Here is a 21,796-nt window from a genome sequence, read left to right on the forward strand (position 1 = left end):
CGCGGGTTCGCGCCCCCGTCGCGCTAAACATGCTCGCCCTCCCAGCCGTGGGGGTGTATAATGTTACGGTCAATCCCACTATTCGTTGGTAAAAGAGTAGCCCAAGAGTTGGCGGTGGGTGGTGATGACTAGCTGCCTTCCCTCTAGTCTTACACTGCTAAATTAGGGACGGCTAGCACAGATAGCCCTCGAGTAGCTTTGTGCGAAATTCCAAAACAAACAAACAATCAAAAAATACTCGGACTGTTTGAATTGCGCGGCTCCAGGGGAATCCGCTTGGTGTCGCTAGATTCGCACAGATCAGCTGATTACGACGCCATTTCCCGATTGCAGATATCTTCATTTGTGTATCAGCTTGGCGGTTTTAAGTGAAGTGCGATTTTTTTCGTTTGGCGTATTTCAGAATGAATGACCTGAAGGAGCAACGACTTGCTGTGAAAGTTTGTGTTAAACTTGGAAAATCTGCGACTGAAACTTTTGCTATGCTTAACACGGCTTACGGTGATGTTGCTATGAATCGTACGGCATGTTTCAAGTGGCATGAACGTTTTAAGGATGGTCGACAGTCCATTGAAGATGATGAGCGTCCTGGACGTCCTTTCACGTCAACTGACGACCCACACGTCGACACAATCAACACCCTGATACGGGCAAATCGACGTCTGACTGTCAGGGAGCTTGCTGAAGAGTGTGGGATATCAGTTGGATCTTGTTACGAGATTTTGACCGAAAAATTGAAGATGCACCGCGTTGCTGCGAAATTCAGCCCTCAGAACTCGTGAGTTTTTGACCAAACACTCGATCACTGTTCTTCTCCACCCCCCTACTCACCTGACCTTGCTCCTTGCGATTTTTTCTTATTCCCCAAACTTAAAAGACCCTTGAAAGGAAGAAGATTTGAGACGATTCCCGAGATTAAGGCAAATGCGACGAAGGAGCTGGAGGATATTACAAAAAAAGCGTACTAGGACTGTTTCAACAAATGGAAACACCGTTGGGATAAGTGTGTGCGTTGGGGAGGAGGGTACTTTGAAGGGGTCCCAGACCTGTAACTTCTAAATAAAGTACATTTTGTTTTATGACGTCAGTCCGCGTATTTTTTGAACAATCCTCGTATATATATATTTAAAGCTAAACCGTGGATCCAAGGTTATTCAAAGATATCTCAGTGGATTTGAAATACCAGAGGAATCGGAGATCGTCAATTGATTACTGTATTTACAGCGAGAGAAACAAACAGGCACGACACTATCCTTATCATCTACACGAAGGATTGTATTATATATAAGAAATTACTAGTTTTAATATTGTGTGAAACTAGCGGCACAATAAAGCCTAAAAATGTAATGCTGAAGTTGACACAGACGGAACAATGTATTTATTAAAATACGATTTTCTTGCAAATCTTAAATTTAAATGCTATTTCTGCAATAAAGAGTAAATATAGGGATGGCATCATTCTCAGTACGGTTCCAACAATAAATGTCTTTCCTAAAGTAAGAGGCCCAAGACTGGACACAATATCATAAATGTGGCCTAAGTAGTAACCTATATTATGAAATTGTAACCTTTTTTTCTTGTATTCAATATTTCTGTGGATACAATCTAAAATCCAATTTGCCATACTGCTAGTAATAACACACTGCTTAGATGGCTTTAAAGACTGAGTGTTACATCAAGATCCCTTTCCGTCATAACAATGTTATGGTTATTCCCATTCAAATTACGATAACCCACATGTATATTCTTGCATTCATCATTACTAAAATATGTGCCTTTTTTTTTTTTTTTTGCTAAATTCACTGAATGATCTAAATACTTTTGTAAAGCAGCACATCTTTACAACTAATAACATCCAAGGCCTTTAAGACCATATATAGATTTAAGTAATTTAATGACTATTTCTTCATCTATATCATTGATGTAAATCAAAAAGAGCATAGTTCCTGAGACTGAGGTACCCTACTTGTGACATTAATCCAGTTTGACAGAACTCCATTTATTACAACCCTCTGCTTTCTTCCATCCAGCCACTTTTCTTTCCAATTTTTGACAAGTCTTTCACATGGCATCTTGTCAGATGCTTTCTTAAAATTCTGATACATAAAATCCACATCCTTACTTACCCTCATATACATACGCAGTAATATTTTCAAAAGATATAAAAAGATTTATAAAACAATTATCTTTTTTTAACTTCCCAATTTTTTCTCATCAAGCTAAGAATTAATGCAGTTATCTTGTTCGATCTCATTTCCATTTTCAACTGTTTAAGATATAGAATAATACTTAAATCTTTTGGAAAAACAAAAAGAAAAGCAAAACTTAATACCCAGTCATCTCATAATCAATAGATACTAATCTTCCTTTATCATCCCTCAAACGTCCTACCCGATTTCAATGCTTTGTTCACACTTAATGTATTTAAAGAAATTCTTAATATTAAATTTTAGATTTCCAGATAACTTTTTCTCACACAATATTTTTATGTCCTAGTTTCCTGTTTCACCAAATTTCTTGATCTTCTACATTTCCTGTCATACCAGTCAATTTAGATTTCTTACATTTATGATAATTTTCAATAATTTTTTCTCAAACTCTTTGTGAACCAACCTGGTTTATTAATTGTTGTTACCCTTATTTATCTATAGGGAATATGTTTATTATGAACATTTAAACATTTACCTCTAACAGTTTTCCACGTTTGACCAGTGTCTTCAAATAACTCAACTGCCCAATTCACAACAGATAATTCTTGTTTCTGTCCTTCAAAATTAGCTTTTTTTGAAATTTGTAACCAAAATGTTCCTCATCTCCTTATGCAGCAAAACATCAAACCTAACAGAGCAATGATCACATGCATTTCCTAATCTACATGCCTGAAATTCAAATCACCTTTAACTATGGCTTCTTTAACGTATGAAATCTTAATCTCACTGTAAAGTTTCTCACCAATTTTATTGGCAACATTTGATGATCTGTGACACTAAGAGAAATTAAAATGGATTAAATACCAACAGGATATCTCACATTTTAAATATATAAAGTCATTCCTTCCTCCATTTAATACTCTGTTCCTATTAAATAGCATGTAGCCCTGCATTTCTTAGGAACTTCTGTCATCAAAATCACCTACTGTTAACCATGTTTGAGTTATTTCAGTTATATCAAAATACTCCATTCTTACCACTGCTCTAATGCTATCTATTCTATTTCTTATACTTCTGGATTACAATAATAACACTTAACTACTTCTGTACTTGTTACACTAAACTTTTATTTGTTGCATATTCTTATTGCATTTAGTTTGTCCTGACCCTCATCACTGTCTATTCTTTGTTTAAAATTTTTCTTAGAGTGGAGTTAGTAGCCTTAACAAACAACCCAACCCAAACCCAACTTAAATGTAAACCATCCATTCCAAAAAGCTTTCTTTTCCCACTGAACTGATCCAACAAATCCAACCAACCAGTTTACTCATTCTTATATACTAATCCAAGTCTTATATTCAGGCCTTGTTACCTACTTGTAACTTCATCCCTACAGCTAATTTTGGACAGTATCCCTAACAAAATTAAGTTATTGTGTTTTACTTTAAATGCTTTTTTCAATCCCTTGTACTTATTTATGTTTATCTCCTCTGCTCTACTTTTCCACACATCATTAACCCATATATGCACCAAAAAAACTGCATCTCTGCTGGACCCCTTTATTACATCTCTTACTCTGTCAGTTATATCCTTCCCCAGTGCCCCTGGATAGCACAATCTGATATTTTTTCTCCCCATTTACCCACAGACTATTCTCTTCTCATGAATTGTCAAGGAAACATCTATAACTACAACCTCCTTGTTATCCATATCCTTCTCCAACCCTTTTATTTTCCCTCCAATAGTTCCTCATCTGCAGAAACTAAGGACTGAAATTTGTTGCTTAACATAATATATTCATTCTAACTAAATCCATTACTTTTTACTTTAATAGTACTCTTTCTAACTTCCTGAAAATTATTGTCAGCTAATGTTTCCCCTGCACATATTCCTGCTTAAGTTCTTCCTGAAATCATTGACTTTTACCACAGTTTACTCTTCTCTTTATCTATGGCTTATACTTTAATTAGGATAGCCTCCAACTTTTTATCCAGTCTACGGACTCTACATAAGAATTGCACATCTTCATTAATAGTTATTGAAAGTACATGCTAATCTCTAGTTCCTAAATAAAACTCACTCATTGCACCCATTACATCTTACAAACTGTGGATGCTTAACTATTACACTAGTCTTAACCATTGTACTTATACTTACAGACTGAAAATAAATACTCAGTATCAAATACCAGTGGTGTATTTTCACTGTTATTATTAAGAACAATGGTTAAGAACCAATTTTTTAAATCACTATTATTTTAGTGCAGGGGTGGGTAACTTATTTTTCATAGTGGCCACAACTTTGGTAAATGAAAATAACGTTGGCCACATTATTGAAAAAAAAATGTTAGTTTAATCAAAATAATTGCATTTCAACTAACTTTGAATGTGAAAATTGATGGGGGTTTTCATCAAGTTTTGTAAAATTTGGCTCAATATCTACACTCACTTAGCATCTTAGCTCTGCTTCTAAAGTTAAGTCAGTAAGCCAAGATCTGTATCTAGACTTGAGAAAATCTAGCATCGAAAATGTTGACTTACACACCTTTGTGGATTCAAACATGGAAAATAATTTTGAAATTGCTATTTTTAAATTTTGAGGACTCTCATTTCTCAGAATAGTGAGCCACATCTCTCTGATAAAACATTTTTGTTTACCTTTTATGTGTTCTACACGTTGCAGGGTAAGCATCTCATCTTTAAATCCACATTTATCCAAATACAAAAAAGATGTTATTTCCTTACTGGATTTCTCTAAGACAAATTGAAATGCATCATGCAAAAATTCAAATATCAATTTAAACTTTTTAAATTCAGAGAAACATGATCCAAATTTCTGAGATAAATTTTTGATCCAACTTACGTAGAGATCATCTTTAGCATAAGAAAAATAATAGTCCTTATTAACTTCTAAATTAACTATTCAACTTTCCAAAATGTGTCAAATCATTCTTTTGTAATTGTTCTGCAAGGGGTTAAGCTTTAACTGAAATTCGTGAATACACTGTGATTGCTTGCTTATTATTTTACCTCTTCCCTGAAGCTTTGTATTCAAATTATTCAAGTGAACCATCATGTCGCAAATCACACTGCCATGACAAAGTTACAATTTCAGGGAAATTTTCAATCTTTTCTTTTTCAGTAAGATACTTCTATTTGAAGAAATAAGGAAGTAAATCCTTCCAAGACTTTTCCTCTACTTAACCATTTTACACTTGCAAAATCAGTAAGATCATCAAAAGTACAGTCACTGCTTTCTTTTAAAAACTCCAAAAACTGTCTATGGATGTGAGAGCTTCGACTTTTAATATAATTCACAATTTTTAAAACAATGTCCATCAAATTTTTCAATTAATCACTTTTGGACATCTGAGCACATAAATTTTCCCGATGCAAAATGCAATGGAAAGATGGCAGCGCAGACTTCACATTATTTTTAATTATATGCTATTTCGAAAGAGAAACAAATCCTAATTTCGCCTCAGTCATGGCGGGAGTAACAGACACCAATTTTTTGAAATTCAGATTGAATATTTTTGACATTTCACGAAATTTTTAACGTTTTTTCCACACATTTGATCTTGTAATCCACATAGGGTCCAGTATAGCCAGGTGGATTAAGTAGTTTGACTCGTGATCTGAGGGTCATGGGTTCGAATCCCCGTAGCATCAAACATTATCGCCCTCTCAACCGTGGGGGCGTTATAATCGGTAAAGAGTAGCTAAAGAGTTGGCGGTGGGTGGTGATGACTAGCTGCCTTCCCTCTAGTCTTACACTGCTAAATTAGGGACGGCTAGCGCAGATATCCCTCGAGTAGCTTTGCGCGAAATTCAAACACAAAAAAATCCACAAAGGCCAAACATTTCTTCCCTCACTTGAAGATCTGAAGTTACATATTTAACCCAAAATATTAACTGTGCAGTGTCACTAACATCTGTTGACTCATGGAGTGCTAAAGAAAATAGTCTTTTCGTTGTTCATGCAACTGATTTTCTATGTCTTTCACTAACTCTAGAATTCTGCGGTAAATTATCCTTCGACTTTATTGCAAAATATTTTCCTTTTGAAGAATATAATATTTTATTTTTGAATCATAATTATCCAACAGTTTCAATGGCCACAATAAATATTTCTTTTACTAGTTTAGCATCAGAAAATGATTTCTTTTTTTGAGCTAGAATCCAAGCTACTTTATAGCTAGCTAACATAACCAGTTCTATCGACGATAAAAATCTTTTTAGGCCTCCCTTTTGTTCATAAAGTTGTGTTTTCAGACGGCTAATTTCATTCACACGATTTGTGCTATCAACTGGAAATTTTACATCAAATTCGTTGTGAAAATTGTTAAAGTGTTGCTTAAGGTTTTATACTTTATTATTCCTAAAAACTTAATTACACAAAAGACACACTGGCTTATTATTTGCTTCAATTACTGCAAATTTCAACTCTCAACTTTCATTAAATTCTCGTTTCACGTTTTTCCAGTCACGCGCTATTCTATTTTCGGCAGTAATGCCAGAACCAATTAAATTCTTTCTATTTTTTGAGTGGTCACCATCATCTGGATTATTCAGTTTACGAATTATCCACTTATCCATATTATGGGATTAAAAACAAAATACATTTAAACACTTGAAAGTTGCACAATAAAAAATATCTTTGCAAGCGCATGCAAAACAACACACTCGATAACAAACATCTAAACCAGACTGACGTTACAAAATGGGCGGAGTCCGTGGCAGTGATGAAGTGTGCCACATTAGCGATAACATGACGCAGTGCAGTTGTTTATTTCCAAATTTGACATAAAAAATAAGTAATGTAAAAGTTGATTCCTAAACTCGAGCTGGTCACAACTGTGCTATCCACTGGCCACATGTGACCATTGAATTGCCTACCCCTGCTTTAGCGTAAAGTTTCTTTAAATTATGTAGAACTTAAAAAAGTAAATTTATTAGAACTAACAATACGTCTAAAGTTAATAATGAAATGCATTTAGCCCGATGTATATTACAACCAACTATTATGTATAGATGTTTGCAGAGATGCCAACTATTTCAAATGACTGAGCGAAATTATTGTAGACAGAACCCGTACAGATATCGTACAATCACTGGATACAGTTCGAGTCATCCATGTCTATGGATCCATCTGGTTGAATTTTTTTCTGAAAATTAAACGTAAATAAATGATTTATGAAAAGGTTTTCTAAGATGAATTATATTGTAATAATGATATAAGTACGAAGAATGTCCATCCATTTTCTAAAATTCAATAAAACAATATTTTTGAGTACATTTTGTTTCCTCGTATAAGTCGTCTTGATTATAATTTCGACTTACGTGCATTGTTATGTTATGTTAAAACGTCCATCTTGATAGAGCGGTATAGACTAAACCGTGCAGAAAACTGGTTCTTGAATAAAATTTTTAAAACATCCAAGGTATAAATAACCCTGCGAGATATTACTTGTGATGGTAAAGGCAATGCATTTTATGGTGAATAACAAATTCACGAAAGTGAAATTTTTAATGAAAATTGTTTATAAATGTCTTGACTAAATCTGTTTGTTTTGAATTTCGCTATCTGTGCTAGCCGTCCCTAATTTAGCAGTGTAAGACTAGAGGGAAGGCAACTGGTCATCACCACCCACCGCCAACTCTTGGGCTACTCTTTTACCAACGAATAGTGTGATTGGCCATATAATTCACTACGATAAAGACAAACTTCATATTCAACAACCACAACTACATACAAACAAATGGCCTTAGCATGGGCAACCCAGTATCACCAGTTCCAGCCAATATTTTTATGACACAAGTTGAAATACAAGCAATTAACACAGCATTACAACCACCACTATAGTTGTACAGATATGTAGATGTCACGGTTGTGGGATTCAGATCTACAGAACACACTTAATTTTTTTCAATCACATTAACTCTATACATCCCAACATTAACTTCACATGTGAACAAGAAGAAAGCAATCAAATATCATTTCTTAACCTCAAAATTACAAGAACCGACACACAATTCAAAACTGAAATCCACCGAAAAATCACCCATACTGGATTATACATTCCTTGGGACTCAGCACATGAAACAAGTTTGTTTGTTTGTTTGTTTTGGAATTTCGCACAAAGCTACCCGAGGGCTATCTGTGCTAGCCGTCCTTAATGTAGCAGTGTAAGACTAGAGGGAAGGCAGCTATTCATCACCACCCACCGCCAACTCTTGGGCTACTCTTTCACCAACGAATAGTGAACCCGCGACCCTCGGATTACGAGTCGCACGCCTTACGCGCTTGGCCATGCCAGGCCCACATGAAACAAAACAAAAGAAACCAAATAAACACAGCCATAAAACTATGCTCACCAGATAAAATTAACGATGAATTAGACAAAATAAAACAATACTTCATCAACATCAATAAGTTTCCTCCACAAACTGTAGAAAACATTATACGCACACACGTAGACAAAGCAAAATCAACCAACAAAAGTAAATGTATCTCACGAATAAAAAAAATCACGAAACCATATACTGCTGCATACCACATATTCCCGACATCAGCAGACAACCAACATTTGGCAAAAACTAGTAACAAAATATGACATTTCAGTTAATACCGAATTTATTCAAAAACCAGACACAAAACTGAGGTCTATACTATGTAAAAACTACACTGACAAACACCACACCAACATTATTTATAAAATACAATGTGATAACTGCCACGACTTCTATATTGGAGAAACAAGTGGAAAAATGGAAACCAGATTCAAAAAACATAAAAAGTCACCTTCACACGTTTTCGAACATTGCAAGTCAAATAAACACAACATAACCATAGAAAACACTCAAATACTAAATAAAGAAACAAACATAAACAAACGCATAATTAAAGAAGCCTTACTTATACAACTTAAACCCAAAATAAACCAATATAAAGGAACGCCCTTATACCTATATTAAATAAAATCAAATCAAATTATATATTCAAACATCTAACACCGCCCTCTACATTCCGACACTCAGTTACACAACCCCTTCCAAATATGTGGTCAGCTTCCGGTCAGTTACCTCTTTCTTTGCGAACCTGACGATGACCGAAGAAGGTCGAAACCATGTTCGCTCTTCTACGTAAAATATTTTCTCAATCCAAACGAGCCGTTTTTGCATACATACAACGCACTCAAACTATAGGTTGACGTCGCAGATACAAATATTTTTTTATTTTAAGCACAAACATGATTATCGCAAGTAGCCATTTGGACTATGTCTTATTTATTATCAAAATTTATTTGTGTCTCACTAGAAATTTTCTTTTCACCCCTTTCAAGTCCTGGGGTAACAATTTATCACTTTATTGTATAGGCCTATATAATATATAATTTGGTTGTGGCAACAAGTCGTAATATTTGTCTGTATGAGCGTATAGTCGTAATGGATACACCAAAATCGTAATGCGTTGGAAACTGTTTGTACAGTTTTAATATAACTCAGAAATGATCAATTATAAATTACAATACAAAACAACACTACAAAATTAAAATTTCTAAATATTTCTTGAGTGTACAGTATGGCTGTTGGTAATTTAAAAAGGCAATCATTCAGCTGTTTAAACAAAATCTGCTGTCATTCACTAATATAAATCTACTCAGCACATTGACTGTCAATTTTAGGTTATTGTGTTTATCATGAAGCAACCCATTTTATATATACTGAATATACAAAAGATTTAAGCACAACTTTTTTGTAGTTGTTTCTATGATGGTGGTAATTATCGTTGATCACAAAAATAACACAATGGGTTATACGTGCTGTGCTTACAAGTACCTGAACCTAGTTACTGGTGTTGTAAGAAAGCAGATTTACCACTAAGCAACTAGAGAGGTATATAAGCACAAAATCAATAAATTATCCTTTAGAATTTTTTATAATATCAATAAGTCTAATGGGAAAAATTGAAATTACATTTCACATATTCTCCACTCATAACCCATCTTACTCCATCTCTATTAACAGAAGCATTGGTGAAGCATTAACCAATACATTTTATATGCATTTAAGAAGAACAGTACAGATATATTAACTTCTACATCATAAAAACATTACTTTTATAATTGTATCTTGGTACAGACAAACATTAACAAAAAAAGTTTATAAAGAGATGTTAATGGAAAATGTAATGAGAGACAGGGCTGTAATGAAATAGTGTATCAAATTATTAAGATGAACAAGATTTCATGTAAAGACTGAAGAAGTATCAATATAAGTCTGATCTACATTATCTATTCCACTAACTTTCAACTGGCTGTTAGTCAAATTTCTTGTTCAATCAAATAGTGTTCTTATCTTCTTCATTTTGCATTTCAGTTTCATTGTTAAATTACTGTATATATTTAGTACACAGAAATAAGAAACTGGTGGTATTTGACATCCACTTCAATGGTAAATGATTGCAAAAAGTTTGTGAGGGAAGGCCTTTATTTATCTTTCACAACATTTGCAATCAACTGATTATTCAAGTCTATTACAACAAGGTCTGTATACTATATGCTGGCTTTTCACAGTGAAAATAAACTTCTAATTAAGTATTTAATGATTTATTCTAAAGTTCAATATAACATAATAAGCACATAATAAAATGGAAGCTATAAAATTTCAAACAAATAAAAACAGTAAACAAAAAAAGATAAATGAAGATGCTTTTATACAATATACAACTTTACTGTTTTATACAAAAAAGGAATTCTATAAACTACTAGTTTCTAACACTAACTTGGAATGTTTCACACAATATATTATACCTCTACATGACAAACTGTTGTATTAGCAACTTACTTTTACAAATAATAAATATAACACCTTAACATCAACATCTATTTATGAAATATGATAATTACGACACACACGTAACGTAGGTGGCAAGTTAAATACTAGTTTCCTTCCCAAAACATTTTTACAAGTGTATTTTAATACATGTCAATGAAACAGATTTGTTTTGTTTAATGTACTACTTTAATCAAAGTAAAAAAACATTTTAAATTAATGTTGACTGGTATGTTTCTCCTATTGCCAATTCCTACAGTCACTGCCATGTAATCACACAAAAATTGGCCAAACTTAGAGAAACCAAACATTTCTTTCAGAACAATAAAATAAACTTTGGAGGGTAGAATACTTTATGATGCCCAACAAAACCAACCAAGATAACCTGTTTCAACACATTCTAAATGTTCTCAAACAGATTCTTCCCCATCACCTCTTTTTAACCATTTTAAGACTTAATTGGTCCAGAGAAAATTAAATAACCAATTTTAGTCTCATAAAATGAAGTTCAAGATCTACTTATTGCCTGTTTTTTTTATACCAGTCAAAATTCCAATAAGTTTTTCATATATATCAATCTATACAAACTAATTTCACCTCAGATTCAAGTAACTCCAAATTTTTTCTCATTCTACTTTGTATATTGTCCTTAAGTGTAAATACCATTCAACTCCCTGAATCACCTGTACACAGAATACTCATATGCCAGTCTCAACTACACAGAGAAACTTGCAGTCTTTACATTTTCTTTTACACAAGTGGCCCATCAGTTTACCTTCATTTTATATCCACACAAAAAGGTTTCATATCAGTTGAAGTTAACTCCTCATTTTTAAGGATAATTCTACCTCTACAGAAGGTTCATCAATGAAAAATACCATACAAATTACTTTATGTATAATTTTTCTATACTAGCCTGAAGTAACCTGACATTTTACTTTACAGAACATTTCTGCATTATTCCTATGAGAATGTTATTATACAACTTTAAAATAATCAGTTCTTCAAATAATAATAAAAAAATACCAAGGTAAAAATTCCTGAATACTCAGTATAAGTTCTCTCAAAATATTACATGGATGAAAAATAACAAAGAAATAGATATGCTTTCCCAGAAATGCACCTTGATTTAGTACCACAAGGGATTTTACTTGCTGCAACAAATGCAAAACAAGTGTTACTCTTAACACAGCAGAGGAAGAAATGGGAAGAACTAGGTATGCACTCTATCAGGTATTATTGAAAGGTACAATGAACAACTGCTTCAGTGCTACAATCTCTTTGTGATATTAAAAGGAAAAAATTAAAGCATCAAAATGCTGGATAAAGGATATTCATAAAATAACTTTCATATAAAAAACTTCTAACATGAACATCAGAAAAACTGCACTGATTTCTGAAGCAGAAACAAAATGATAAAAAGGCAATAATTGCAAATAAAATGAAGTTTGACGAGTATTTTGATCACCATATTATTTCAAAGAAAGTTTGATTCTTTTTTTTTTTTTTAAATACAAAATTCTTTTTGATATCAAATTTTAACAAAAGAAGCTTAAAATGGTTGAGCTGTCATACTCATGATTACAGAAAACTTAAAAACATAAAATTATCTAATTTATACATGAATAAACAAATGAACACCACATTCTCTGAAAACTAAAACATCTATTCAGAGTGAATGAGATGTATTTTAAGTTCTTAATAAAATGTACAATAATCTGTAAACCTTCAACTTCTATTGCAGTATTGGAATTAAAAAACAAAGGACAAAATATCTATCACTCTTACCAAAACACAAACTACATTTTGATTTCCAAAGTTGAAAACTCATGTAAAGCATGTATAGAGTTTTACAATGATGAAACACAATGAATACTACAAACATCACCGAGGTAAAAGAGGTAAAGCTTCTTAAATGAAAAAAGTGCCAACTAAACCAGTATATACCTACTACAACAGCAGCCACAAATTTGTTTTTGAATTCTGTGCAAAGTTAAACAAGGGCTATTTGCACTAGCCATCCCTAATTTAGCATTGTAAAACTAGAGTGAATGTAGCTTGTCATCAACACCCACTGCAAACTCTTATCAGTGAATAGTAGGATTGACCATTACATTATAATGCCCTCACTGCTGAAAGGGTGAGCATGTTTGGTGCGACAGGGATTCGAATCAGCAGCCCTTGGATTACGAGTTACGTACCTTACCAGACCACCGCAAAATTATGTGCTTTACTTCACAGCTCTAATACCCATTTGTTTGGAAGCTATGATAGTCTGCAAATAAGGTTTTAAGAACAGCATTTATATTATGCTGTATAATTAAAGTTGTATTTATCTTGCAAGAGTTCAAATTAAACTGGTAAACATTTGATTTAAAATGAAGAAAGTTATTAAATACTCTTAAAACAAAATGTTCAGATAATGTTGAAATTCATTGCTTTGGATTTCTATCAAAGTGAAATTACTATTGATACTTTATGACAGGTAACTTAATGGCTGTTAAACACCTTAATGAACACATGCAAGTTTCCATTTAACTGTTTATCACAACATACCATTCAGTTTAATGGTAACTTTCCACAACCACCACATAAATTTTAAGGGTAAAATTATACCCAAAACATATGCGTTGGTGGAAGACAATTTCATCATAATCTAGAAACATGCATTAACAATCAATGTTTTGATAAGTACCAATATACTCACAAAAAATGAAGAAAGTTCTCTTGAATGTATAGGGGAATACCATATATTATTATACAGCAACAGAAAGCCACCCGAGTACCTATAACCTTGGTGATATGCAGGATAAAGCAAACTGGCTTCAAGTGTTATAACCTCAGACCAATTTTATTATTTTGAATGGTCATTGTACATTGAGTTATTAATTTCAATTATTGATTTATAGCAAATACAAAATCAGTAACAACTTGTTAGTGTGATATTCATTCAACAATCAATTTTCTAATATCTAAAACATTTTCTGCTCATACATTCAGCCTCACCATTAATAGTAGCATATATATTGAAAAGTTTCTTTAAATAACTTTCTGCTTATTTTGAAGATATTATATTTGCTTGTATACATTTCTCTGGGACACATGTGCAGATAATTTTTTTCAAAATATGGTATGTACATGCATGGGACATTATTATTGGTGGTTAATGTGAAAAGTAAACCAGCTGGTGAAAGAAATATTTTATTTAAAAGTAAAAAAACAAATTACTGATATTTTGAGGTGGAGGTACACAATTGTATCTATTAAAAATTATTTCTCCTTACTGTGCAAGTACAATAATATTTTACAATACTGAACATTTATTTTGTAAGTAAATTAATTACTGAAGTTAGAAAATGTTGGAACATGTATTTGAAATATTTATTTTTTAATAAACACAGCATACATACAAGAATTAATTGAAAAGGGCTTGATTATTTCACTTTAGTCCTAAGTTATTAACATTTCTTAAAATTAATGGCACCTCACAGTTTTGATAGTGAATTCTATATTCAAACAAAAGGCATAGGTATGGGCACCAAGATGAGGCCAAACTATGCCAACATTTTCATGGGAGACTTAGAGATGAATCTTTTGGAAAACTGTACAGACAAACCAACATTTTGGAGACAATACATCAATAACCTTTATCTTTCATTTGGGTAGGAGACGAACATTTATTACCATCTTTTTATAAACATGCTAACACCTTTCACAGTTCTATTAAATTTACTCTAAACTACTCCACTATCCAAATACATTTCTTGGATGTAACTTTAACATAAAAAGATGGTGTTCTACATACTGATTTGTACTCAAAACCAACAGATAAATCACAATACTTACATAATCAAAGCTGTCACCCTACACACACCAAACACAATATCGCATTCAATCAAGCACTTAAAGAAAATATGCTCTCATAGTAAGAACTATGACTATCACATCGATTCTTTGAAACAGATTATGACTGAAAGAGGTTATAAACAAAAACACTATCACCCAACAAGTTGAGGAAATTAACAATATACCATGTGCATCTGCCCTGAAACAACCACCTAAAACTAATTCTTCTTGTGTTCCACTAGTTATTATCTATCACCCCAAACTGAAAAACCTATCCCAGATACTAAAGAAACTTCTACTTCCTTCAACTTAATAATCAATTACAATCTATTTTTATGGAAGTTCCTGTAGTTTCTTTCAGAAAAAAAGAAACTTTGCATTCACACTTAGTTCATGCTAAAATAAGCTTTATGCTGACACCAGGTGGAAGTCAACCTTGTAATAGCAAGTGATGTCAAACTTGTAAGTTCATACAAGAAATGGACAAATCTACTAATAAAAGAGAACTAAAAGCAGTTAAAAGTCACTAATTCCATAAACTGTTCTATGAAAAAATGTTATTCACTTAATCCAATGTCAAAAAAATGCAATTTTCAATATGTAGATCAAACCAGAGAAACTATACAGGAACATTTTAATAACCATAAATCAATAATGAAAACAAACAACTTCAGGTTGCAATAAATTAACATTCCTGGACACTATCTTGAAGACCTATTTGTATACAGACAAATTTTACATCTAACAAAAACAGGGAAATTAAAGAAGCTTATTGGATAGCACTGTTAAATACTGTAACCCCAAATGGCATCAATCTCAATTCCAGAGTTGTTGACCTTTGCAAGTCTCTGAAAATATTTAAAAATTAAATTCATGATTAAAGTTTATTAAAGATTATCAGTGTTAATCTTCCTTACAATTCTCCCCCCCCTCTCTCTCTCTCTCTGTGTGCGTTTGCCTATATATACATATATGAGCTCATTTTCTATACTTCCTCACTGCCTTTTGCCATTATCCAATTTTATCTTTATACAGTAAAACCTGTCTAACTTGGAAACTGCATGAGGGGGAAACTGTACAAGCCATAAATAAAATTTTGCAGCATTATGTCAAGATTTCTCTAATAAAAAGCCCTCTATATGGTGGAACTAGCATAACTATCTTTCACTTACCTCATATACCAACAAGTAGGATTAGAACCTGAGTAAGGCAGAAAAAAAAAGTTCTTTATTAATATTTAAAGAAATTATTAATTAAATATTAATAAATTCTTGTTTAATTAACAAAATGTCTGATAATTTATTCATATTTAAACAAATTATTACAGTAAGTATTGGTTAAACATATTCTGTTCTTTTTTCTGCCATCATTATTTTTGCAGTTAAAAGTTAGATTCATGATTTGTATAAATATATTTCTTTTAAGTGTAAAATTGTACTCTCAAAATAATTCTTGCAAAAAAAAATAAATTCCTGTTTTCCCCAATTTTAAAATTTAGGGAAAATTTAATACCCTCATTTTCAAAAAAGCTACTAATTATCCTCATTAAAAAAGCTACTAATTACCCTCATTTAAAAAAAAAGAGCTATCAGATATGTATGTAATATTTTAATGAATTTAGGATTAGTGAAGTCCAAACTCTGAGAAGATTGATGTAGATGGTTCTGTGAATGTGGAAAATTTTGTGAACATTGACAAGAATGTTTTAGTAGATACTGATTTCAAATCTATAATAGAATTGCAAGATGGTAACAGTGAGAGATTCAGAAGTTGAACAAAATAGAAAAAATAGTGAGGAAATAGAAATTCCTACTTCATAGCAAGTGTTAAGTTATATTAATGCAATCTAATTGTATGCAAAAATGAAGGGGGAAAATGAACTTCATGAAAAGGCCATAGTATTGGCATTCTCTTTTAACCGCATGAGAAAACCCATTAAAAAAATGAAACAGTTGAAATTGGACACTTTCTTAAAATAAATTTGATTAAGATTGTGTACTTATGTATCTTTTGAATGTCTATTTTTGTTCTTATTCCAATAAATATAGCATAAACATTATAATAACTATTCACAAATGTTGTACTTTCCTTGAGTCAAGCAAGTATAACGTTCTGCTCAAAAATTATATATAATTAAGGAAATGCATGTTCACTATGTCTAAGCTGTAAATTTTACTCAGTCCCGTGCAACTCCGCCTTAGACAAGTTTTACTGTATGAATTAGTTAACAATTCTTATGACTATTATGAACTTTACACATCCCTTTGACACAAAACTAAACTTGACACAAATGCTAGTTATAATTGGCTAGTTCTCAAAGTCCACTTACAGAGAACATGTGATTTACGTGACATTGACATCTGAGCCTATACATTTCATCACACTCATTAAACATACCCTTGATTCTCCTGAAGAAGAATAGTCAAGTATTCGAATGTGCTCAAGTTTTGGGTCTTGTTTTGAAAACATCACACTTTCATCGATGTTATACTTGTACATTATTTTAATCCTGAAAAATATCTGCTCATATGAAAGAAATTCCCACAATATTAGTCAGATAACAATTCATTAATGTAGGAGATTGATCATATGTTGTTCAAAATTCCAAAAAGAAAGAAAATTGAAACAGGATAACTAGTTTCATAAAATCATACTTTAATTATTTTAATGCTGTAGACTAATAAACTGGACACAGAAACAACAAAGTTTAAGTATTCTTGAGACAACTGTGATATAAATCAGAACCTCATTCTTAGTTGACTGCATGAAAGGTTTGTTTACTTGATGCAAAATTGGAATTCATGTAAAACAAGAATACTGTTGTACAATAAAGAAATATACTTCTCAGCATTCTAAATCTCTTACAGTTCATGCATCAGAAGTTATATGATTAAACTTTGACTGAATGTATGCATCATGTGGATATCTTTTAAATGGATATGTTACACAAGGTACACGAGTATATTTTTAGTGGAACCTCATTAGTTAATGAAACAGGATATAGGTTTGCAATTAATCTCTAGTAGTCTAAAAAAATTACCTTCTCTTCTTTCACTATGCACAAAATACTTTGAAAGGGGATAACCATTTGTAACAAAATAAAATACAAGTTTTACAAGAAATCTTAGGTTGTGTGTGAATGAGATGTGTGCTTAATATTCTAGTTAGTACTTGAATTTCAAAATAGAATTTGTTAAATGATTAGGAAAAAATATACACTATATAGTTTAATATTTATGTACAAGGCAAAACTCAACATTTCACAAGTGTTTTACGTATTCAGCTAAAAAATTTCTTTGATATCCAAGTTTGAATGCCCAGTTTACTAAATTGTTTGAAAATTAGTAAGAACAGGTTATTTCTGTCCTGACATATTTAAGTTCTGATTTAAGAAAATATGCAATAATATTAGGATAGACACACTCATGCTCAATACCATAAAAACCTAAAAGAAATTTATAAAATTTAGACCTTAAAATCTAATTGTACCTCACATTAACTAAAACTTCTATACAATTGTTTAAAAATAATCCCACAAGTTAAATACAAGAAAGAAATGTTTGTCTCACATGATGCATGAAAGAACAATTTGAAATCTATACTTTGCAAATAATGTTACATGCTAGTCACTACAATTACCTGTTTCAATTATTTTTAAGTATTTTCTGGTCTTCTAAAAAGTTTAGATCAGACAAAACCTGAAACACATTCAAATTCAGTTACTCATTGCTGTTAATATTCAAGTTTTAACTCCTTACTGAGTTACACAACTAGTGAGCAAAGATTTGATCAAAACCATCATCATTATACTCTTATATGTTATGTGAAGTTCAAATCAAAATAAATATTTTGAAACAAAACAAATTAAACATATAATGGCAGGTAGCATGTGTCTATGACACTAAAATGAAAAATATGTTAACAAAAGTAAAATATCACAGCAAATAAAATATTCAAAGAGTAAAACTTTTTTATAATTCAATCTTACAAACAAATACACAAGAAAAATTTGTACCTATTAGTAACAATAGTGTATCCCCCTAAAAGTATAGTTTAACAAACTAGATTTCATTACAAATATAAAATGTGTTCAGCTTAAGCAACGTTAATCACACACTTCTAAATGTGCAAAAAAATAACATTATAGAAACTAGATACATGTATATATTAACATCTACAAGTAACTAACTATACCAAACCATATCTTCTTTCCTACATGATTTATTTTTCATGAGGGTACAGTTATCATAGATCCAGGATGCCTCAAATCTACAAGCAAAATTAAAACCGGTATAGTTGTGTGAGAAAAGCTGCATGGGTAACAGACCTTTCAGTAAAACATTTTAACTTTTAATTGCGAGAAAAAATTCATAATATTTCCCAGTTAAAACAGTTATTAATACAACTTTAGAAAATAAGATATGTTTAGTTCAAAGAACAATAGTTTAATACAGAGAAGAATAACAATCTGCATAACCACAAGATAAAGAAGAAACTTACATTAAGCATTTTAAGGATATAAAGTATACACTGAAACAATACTGCATTCAAGGGTAAAACACTTAAAAGACTGATAAACTAACTTAAAAAAAAGTTCAAGTCTTATGATCTATTATGCCTAAATTCATGAAACATGATTCATTAACTGGCAACAAGTTTGAAAACATCACACTAAAATTGACAATAACTTTGCTGCCACCTATCTTCAATTGCACAATGCCTCCTGTGGCTTAGTGGTATATTTAAGAGCTTACTTTAATGCCAAGTTTTGTGATTGAATCACTGCAGTAAGCACAGCACAAATAGCCCATTGTGCAGTTGTTTTTAAACCAAAATAAAGGTACTTGAATTGCAGTCATACAAAGAGTGATCAAAATTTATCACCAGCCTTAATGTATTGTAGTATAATATCTTCTACTAATCAGTGAATCACATTTTACAAATTTAGAGGTTATTCATTATAAGATTCGAGTTTTCTTAAATATCTAATATGTCATTATATTATATATTGTAATACAGTCAGTCTGGTGAGCTTTACTACTAAGCAAAATGTTTCATGGGTAGCTGTGTTCAACAGATGGTGTAGTGGCTTTGCTCTTATACGCACCTCTTATTGGGCTAGTAGAGAACAATGCAATTAATATACACATTTCTTTTTTAAATCAGTTTTGTTGTGAAGTAATATTACACTTACTATCATTAAAACTGAATTTTATATTGGCAAATTATTTATTTAACAACTTTGAAAACACATTATGAACAGGTACAGGGAATGTGTTACCACATCCTAATAATCTCCTATTAACAACTTTTAAAAATATATACTATTTTTTTCTCTAACTCAACCTATGGATGTTTGATTCTTTGCACTGGAGAACAAGGCAAAAAAAAAAAAAGTTTCACAGGATTAAGTTTCCTTATTTAGATCATTTCAATAAAGAACATTAAAATTACAAGTTTCTTTTTCAACACAACTGGTACCATAACAAAGAACCGAAGAATGAAAAACAATTTCAAATGATTAAGGAACAGAGTTAATAACTAGCCTGTTATATTAACTGAAATTAGAAATATTTCATTATTTGGAGTAGAGATGACAATTTTAAGTTATATATACATAAAAAACGGTTGGTTGTGTTGAAAAAGAAACTTGACGATGAGTGAAGAAGGTCAAAATGTTGTTCGCTCCTCTACATAAAAAAATTTCATCTCAAACAAGCTGTTTTTTTACATATATTTTTTCTCTACAAGTGGGTTTTCTCGTCATCACTGATTATAAATTTAAGTTCTGATATAATTAAACTGGATGTGTTACATACATGTATGTACATTTCTCTTATCAAGAAAAATGTGGTAACTTTTGTCTTTCAAGTTGAAACTTAAAGTTATTACTTCATTAAAAACTTACCATCTAAATGTTTAGTGCTGAGGAACATTTGACACCCTGGGTCTGGGATTACCTCTATTTTTTCGAGATTTCTCGATTCTGTCCATAATAGGAATTACCTGTTGTTTTAAGGCAGGTAAATTAGCAGAACTTCTTTGTTGGTATGGTAATTCATACCTGTTTAAAAATGAAACAATGGTAAAAAATAACTAGAAATGTATGTTAGAAAAACTAAGGAATTTTCAACAAAGGTCAGTACAATTTTCTATAGAATTAGTAAAATTGTTAGAGCTTTTTACTTAAAAAAACAACTGCACATTATACAAAGAATTTGATAATGGAGTCTACAATTAAGAGTTGTTAAAAGGCTATATCACTTCACATATCATTTGTAAAGTCTACATGAAGGAACGTGATTAGGAAGTTTTATGGAAATACTTATGAACATTAAAATGCTCACTACTCAATTCAGTTAACTTGTGATAAACATCACATGTTCTTTAATAGTATGTCAATTTTACATACTCAAGAGGTAATTGATCAAGTAAATAAGATTATATGATTGAGAAACTGTCAAATATATAAATAAACTTGTTATTCACGAATGTCACACTGGTAAACATGTTTACAGATGTGACGATATTTCAAGTGGCACTTGCACAAATCTCTATAAAACAGAAGAGGTACTGAAAATAGATACTTAGAATAGCTGAAGTAACAACTTTCAAAGAACAATGCAAATCTGTAAATATTTGTGTGTTGAGAGGGTAGAGAAACGTATTTTTAATACTTCAAGTGTTTTATATCCAGAATATTAAAGTTGATTGGTTTGGTGTTTTAAGGCACAAATAAGCTAAGCTATCTGCACCAAATATCTGGTAAAAAGTTAAAAATTAAAGTAAATTTATTAAAATTCATAAAAGGAAATTAAGGTAAAACAAAACAAAGTTTAAAAACAAATAGCATTATTATCAGTGTTTACATCTAGTCTACAGCAGTAAAAGAAAAACTACAGTAATACTAATTGTAAAGAACCTTCTGTAGCATAATTGTAATTATCATAACTTGCCAGGAAG

The 21,796-nt window shown here is 31.6% G+C and overlaps 1 protein-coding gene across 1 annotated transcript in view; it reads right to left on the reverse strand.

Annotated features, from left to right (window-relative positions):
- Positions 1-17,468: 17,468 nt before the first annotated feature.
- The window catches only part of LOC143238836 (uncharacterized), a 41,746-nt gene continuing 37,418 nt past the window's right edge, over positions 17,469-21,796 (reverse strand). The window contains exons 7-8 of the mRNA XM_076479407.1: positions 20,742-20,897; positions 17,469-19,102 (exon numbers count right to left, since the gene is read on the reverse strand). Coding sequence (XP_076335522.1) covers positions 20,753-20,897 — 145 coding nt within the window. The 3' untranslated portion in view covers positions 17,469-19,102; positions 20,742-20,752. The remainder of the gene's footprint in view (positions 19,103-20,741; positions 20,898-21,796) is intronic.

The sequence above is a fragment of the Tachypleus tridentatus genome, chromosome 13, assembly GCF_004210375.1.
Source record: "Tachypleus tridentatus isolate NWPU-2018 chromosome 13, ASM421037v1, whole genome shotgun sequence".
Classification (NCBI taxonomy): Eukaryota; Metazoa; Arthropoda; class Merostomata; order Xiphosura; family Limulidae; genus Tachypleus; species Tachypleus tridentatus.